Source organism: Doryrhamphus excisus, chromosome 6, assembly GCF_030265055.1.
Source record: "Doryrhamphus excisus isolate RoL2022-K1 chromosome 6, RoL_Dexc_1.0, whole genome shotgun sequence".
Lineage (NCBI taxonomy): Eukaryota > Metazoa > Chordata > Actinopteri > Syngnathiformes > Syngnathidae > Doryrhamphus > Doryrhamphus excisus.
The window spans coordinates 4,880,838-4,886,283 of NC_080471.1; the positions used below are offsets into that span (position 1 = coordinate 4,880,838).

Consider the following 5,446-nt stretch of genomic DNA (forward strand, 5'->3'; position numbering starts at 1 on the left):
ACATTTTAATCACCTCCGGGCTACATCCCTGATGTAAGGCAAGTACAGCTATGCTAGGCTACCATTGTGTGACGTCACATGAGCGTGCTAATGTGATTGGTTGTTCAGCTTCCGGTATCCAGCAGCACCCATACATACACGTGAAGGTCAGCAATTCTCGCAAAAGCGGCTCCTTTTTCCTACATTTACTGGGCTCAGGTTGAATTTGACGGAAGTATGGACGGAAAGACAGCGAACGCGGACCCTCAGCTCCAGCAGTTCATTGAGATCGAGTCTCAGAAGCAGCGATTTCAACAGCTGGTGCACCAAATGACAGAAATCTGCTGGGTGAGTCAGCTAGTAGCCTTTGGCAGTTGGAATAGGCTATTTCACATCAGCTATTTATGTTTACACGCGTTTTACAGTAGCGAGTATTATGATACATGTTTTATATTGTGCTCATTCTGTAGCCATTGCATGGCATTTGTCTGTTAACCGAAGTATTTATCAAGTGATGCGAAACCTCTTTGAAATAAAGCTAACTTATGACTTACATGTTTACCAATCCAACAGATATGTTCCTGATTTTCTTGTGTTAAATGATCAAATTAACGCCAATGTTTAGCTAGGCTACTTGACGTTAGCTTACCGGACTGGTGAGGAGTTCAGGGTCCTGTCACAGCGACTGACGTTTGAACTCTCACCCGCTGAAAAGTGCTACATGTCGGGATTTGTTAAAGATGTTTGTTTAAATGAGAAAAGACCTAAATACTTAAATGTAATCGGCATACAGAAAAATGCAAGAAAGCGGGGTCCACTGCAATCCAATGACGGTCAAGCTAAGCTAAGCAGGTGACAGATGCCGCAACTTTACAACAATAAGTAACATTTTAAGGTAACTTACTGACAGCGAGAAAACTGGTATGAGGAGAAAACTATATGCTAGAAATTCCGCGAATTATATTCTGAAGGAAGGCTCAACTTGCCACATAGTATAAAACTTTGTTTAAATTAAATACCAGTATGAGCATGACTTCTGTTAATATTTTAATTTAAAAAAAAGCTTAATGTCTCAACAATGCCACCTGTGGGATACCCTCTGATTTAATGTTTTGTGTTCTCCTCTCCAGGAGAACTGCATGGACAAACCAGGCCCAAAGCTGGACTCCAGGACAGAAACATGCTTTGTCAACTGTGTGGAGAGATTCATCGACACCAGCCAGTTCATCCTCAACAGACTGGAACAGACCCAGAGGAGTCGAGGATCTTTCTCCGAGAGCATGGCGGACTAACATGAAAGACTCATGCAAAAGGAATCCATGTATGAAACAAACACAATTTTTTTTGTTCCAAGTGCCTCAGATTGACAGCAGTGCCCCTTGATTTGTTCTCCTGCTATTCTGAGGCTGCCTGTTTGGAAAGTCATGTCGACACGGAAGCCAGAGCACGGACCTCACGGCTGTCTCGAGACGTTCCAAGCAGTTAGAAGGCATCAACTGGAACATTCAGTTTGCCACACAGGCTAGTTTAATATCATAGAGATGAGTGAGGATGCATGCTTAACTGCTGTACGTTGGATTGTACATAGGCATTAAACACAAGTTCTAAGCCATCATTTGTGAATATTTATAAATAATACTCAGTTTTACAGTAAGAAAAATCATTTCTTTGGTATAGCCTTTCATATATGCTGAGGTATTACATGCATTTATCAGATGAATTGATCAAATGTGGCCATTATTGTGATTGAAGTGGCTTAAGGATGATGTAGGAGATGAAAAGATGAAATAAAATCAAGCAAAACCTACATGTTTATGGGAAAAAAAACACTTTCATTAAGACTAATGTAGGCTAAAGCAAAAGGTTTAGTTCATTAAATGTGGAATACAAATAAGTTATAAATATATATCTGCATAAATACTGTATTTCCTCATATAGAATCCATTTATGCACTTAAATGCAGAGTACCTATAGTAATGCACCTATAGTTTTACAAGTAATTAGTAATTGCAGCACTTTGTAGCATTTAAGTGGATGATTTCTTCAACCAGTGGCCAGAAGTGAAAGTAAAAGTAGTCGGTGGAGCCCCCCGGTGCCATTTAAGTGGACAACTAATAGAGGAGGCTGTTTGAGGAAATACAAGACAGTGTTTTCACAAGAAAGGTGTAAAATTGAGAAAACATTCAAAAAGCTCCAAAGATAGTTTTATTGTATCCAGGGAGCCTTATTTCTCCCACTCAGCACGGCTTCCCTTCCTCCCCCGTGAGGCCATCCTGGCCATGGACGGCCATGTAAGCCCGGGCGCTCCACTGAAGCCCCTGAGGACCTTTGGTCAGGTAGAGCGGCAGCGAGTCCCAGCTGAAGGTGATGTCCTTGAAGGCGTGCAGCAGGAAGATGCCCAGCACGATGGTGAGGAAGCCACTGATGGTGCCCACCACCGCGTTGGTGCTCATGCTCAGCCACTCCTTGAAGAGGATGGCGGAGCACGCCATGACAGAGGTGGTGAAGAAGACGTAGTAGATGGGCGTGACGATGGAGGTGTTGAAGATGTCAAGGGCTTTGTTCAGGTAGCTGATCTGTATGCTGACACACACCACCAGGCACACCACAAGGGACCAGAAGAGGGGCTCCCTCAGCACGGCTGTCCCGGAAAAAAGCTCCTTGATGCCGATGCCCAGGCCCTTGACACAGGACACGGACAGGGAACCAATCACAGAGCAGATGAGGATGTAGACCAGCACATTCTTCTGTCCGAAGCGTGGCGCCACAACGAAGATAAGAACCAGGCTGCTTCCCACAACGCACACAGCAAACACAATGAAACCTGCCCAGGGATGGAAAAAAAGTCATTTTCTTTAAAGCAACACATTCATGCTCCAGGCTCACCTGGGTCTTTAAGCTTCTCGGCCATGACGCTGAGGGATGCCACCTCCTCCTCCTGGGGAGCGTGGACCACCATGACCGTGGAGCCCAGCACGCATAACAAACAGCCGATCTTACCGTGCACATTCAGCCTCTCGTTGAGGAAGTAGGAGGAGAGCACGGCACTGGAAGGACAAACATGGCAGAGTTGGAACAAAACTCCTCTGTAGATTTAACAGTTGACATAAATGAGCGTCACTGTTGAGTTATGCTGAATGAATGTAGTCATACAAAGCAGCATCATAGCCTATAATATATATATATATATATGTCTATTTGCATGGTTTTCATCTCTCAAGCCCCCCTTTCCCCTCCTATCCTGACCACTTTCTACAGAGGGACCATCGAGAGCCTGCTGACCAGCTGCATCTCCGTCTGGTCTGGGAGCTGCAATGCCTCGGACTGGATGTTACTGCAGAGAGTGGTGAGGACAGCGGAGAAGATCATTGGGACCCCCCCACCCCACACACCCCCAGCATGGACTGTTTTCTCGCCTGGCGTCGGGGAGACGCTCTGCTCTGCAGCATCCGCTGTAGAACAACCAGGTTTAGAGACGGCTACTTCCCCCTGGACATCAGACTGCTCAATGCCAAATAAGCCCCTCTACCTGCCCACACACACAACCAAAACTTTGAATTATCATTATTTATTCAAAATTATGGGCGGCACGGCGGTCGAGTGGTTAGCACGCAGACCTCACAGCTAGGACACCAGGGTTCAATTCCACCCTCGGCCATCTCTATGTGGAGTTTGCATGTTCTCCCCGTGCATGCGTGGGTTTTCTCCGGGTACTCCGGTTTCCTCCCACATTCCAAAAACATGCTAGGTTAATTGGCAACTCCAAATTGTCCGTAGGTATGAATGTGAGTGTGAATGGTTGTTTGTCTATATGTGCCCTGTGATTGGCTGGCCACCAGTCCAGGGTGTACCCCGCCTCTCGTCCGAAGAAAGCTGGGATCCCCCACGACCCTTGTGAGGAAAAAGCGGTAGAGAATGAATGAATGAATTCTAAATTATTTTAATTTTTTGTACAAATTACTGTTTACGCTGTACATTGTTCATATTTGATGTCATCTATTTATTCTCCACATTATTTATTTATTTCGTTGGCAATTTCACTGCTGTGTTATTGTGCAATGACAATAAAGAAAGTCTATCTATCTATCCAACCCCCCCCCAAAAAAAACAACGTACCTTACAAGCACACTTAAAGCTCCTAAAGGAGTCACAAGCGTCGCTGGCGCAAACGCGTACGCTGCAAAGTTGGCGGCCTCTCCGGCTCCCACTGGAAGACAGTTCAGTGTGACAACAGCAGAAGTTCAGAACAAGAAAAAAAGGCTTGTTTCAGGGAAAACAATATGGTGACAATATGGTGATTCAGCTGACTTTTTCAAGAAAAAAAGAAAAGTAAGACTTACTTGAAATGAGCCCCGCCCACCACAGCCCTTCTTTTAGGTAAGCATAGCCGCCTTGACCTGGAAAGCAACACAAGCTTTGATAAGAAATAATTGGACTTGTTATGGTGTGGAGTTCACTCTGAAATATGATGATAACCATAGACTCATAAGTGGCCCTTACACAGTATTATACAGTGGTTACTATCATATTTGTAACTCCTTATTATGTCAGAGTGGTAATTTTCGATGGCCACTGTGCAGATTATACAGTGTAAATTCAGAGGTTTTAGTTTTTTTTTTTACATGCGTGTTGAAGAAACGTTACGGTACCTGCTCGCGTGGATCCCTTGCTGGCCAATCGCAGCAGGCCTTTCTTCTTCAGAATGAAACTCGCACCGATAAAAAGGCTGGAGGACACGGCCAGCGAGAGGCCAATGTAGAAGTCCACACGGGCCACGTCCATCTAGGCGAAGCGACAACAGCACACCACTTTTTAAATAAATTTTTTCTACAAAATTTAGCTTCAGAGCTATCGTCAAAACAGCCATGTTTCCACATCACATGACACGACGGACTGCTTCTTGAGAGGCCACTGAACTCAGAGCTACTTTTTTTGTGTGGCGTTTAGGGGTGGGACAAGTTCGAAAACAAACAGTGTATCAAACTTTAAGTTTGTTAGTGTAGAAAAGCAGAACAGTAACCAAATAACACAAATAAAATATACCTCGGTTATCACGTCGGCTCCATCCGTCTTCGTCCGCGGGCAGCACGCTCACGAGCAGCACGCTCACGAGCAGCACGCTCACGAGCAGCACGCTCACGAGCAGCACGCTCACGAGCAGCACGCTCACGAGCAGCACGCTCACGAGCAGCACGCTCACGAGCAGCACGCTCACGAGCAGCACGCTCACGAGCAGCACGCTCACGAGCAGCACGCTCACGAGCAGCACGCTCACGAGCAGCACGCTCACGAGCAGCACGCTCACGAGCAGCCCTCAGACCGCTACGACTTCAGAGTGACTAGTCACGTGATCCACATGCCATTTGCGCTACAAGCTAGGAAGCTAGCGTCGATAGTGATTGTTTACCAGCCTAACTTGCACCGAGCAACATTGCTATTTCTCAATGGCTCTCCAAACCACTACAGC

At 45.8% G+C, this 5,446-nt stretch overlaps 2 protein-coding genes across 2 annotated transcripts; one reads left to right on the forward strand and one right to left on the reverse strand.

The window, feature by feature from the left end:
• The first annotated feature begins 72 nt into the window (after positions 1-72).
• timm8a (translocase of inner mitochondrial membrane 8 homolog A (yeast)) lies at positions 73-1,780 on the forward strand. The gene is made up of 2 exons (XM_058074981.1): positions 73-327; positions 1,110-1,780. Exons 1-2 carry the CDS (start codon positions 217-219, stop codon positions 1,269-1,271), a joined length of 273 nt encoding a protein of 90 aa, XP_057930964.1. The 5' UTR covers positions 73-216; the 3' UTR covers positions 1,272-1,780.
• Positions 1,781-2,171: 391 nt separating this feature from the next.
• Positions 2,172-5,142, reverse strand: zgc:101583 (uncharacterized protein LOC494104 homolog). The gene is made up of 6 exons (XM_058074979.1): positions 5,023-5,142; positions 4,629-4,761; positions 4,320-4,376; positions 4,096-4,186; positions 2,866-3,026; positions 2,172-2,803 (listed from the first exon to the last, which is right to left on the reverse strand). The coding sequence occupies exons 2-6, from the start codon at positions 4,759-4,761 to the stop codon at positions 2,217-2,219; spliced, it is 1,029 nt and encodes a 342-aa protein (XP_057930962.1). The 5' UTR covers positions 5,023-5,142; the 3' UTR covers positions 2,172-2,216.
• Positions 5,143-5,446: the final 304 nt, after the last annotated feature.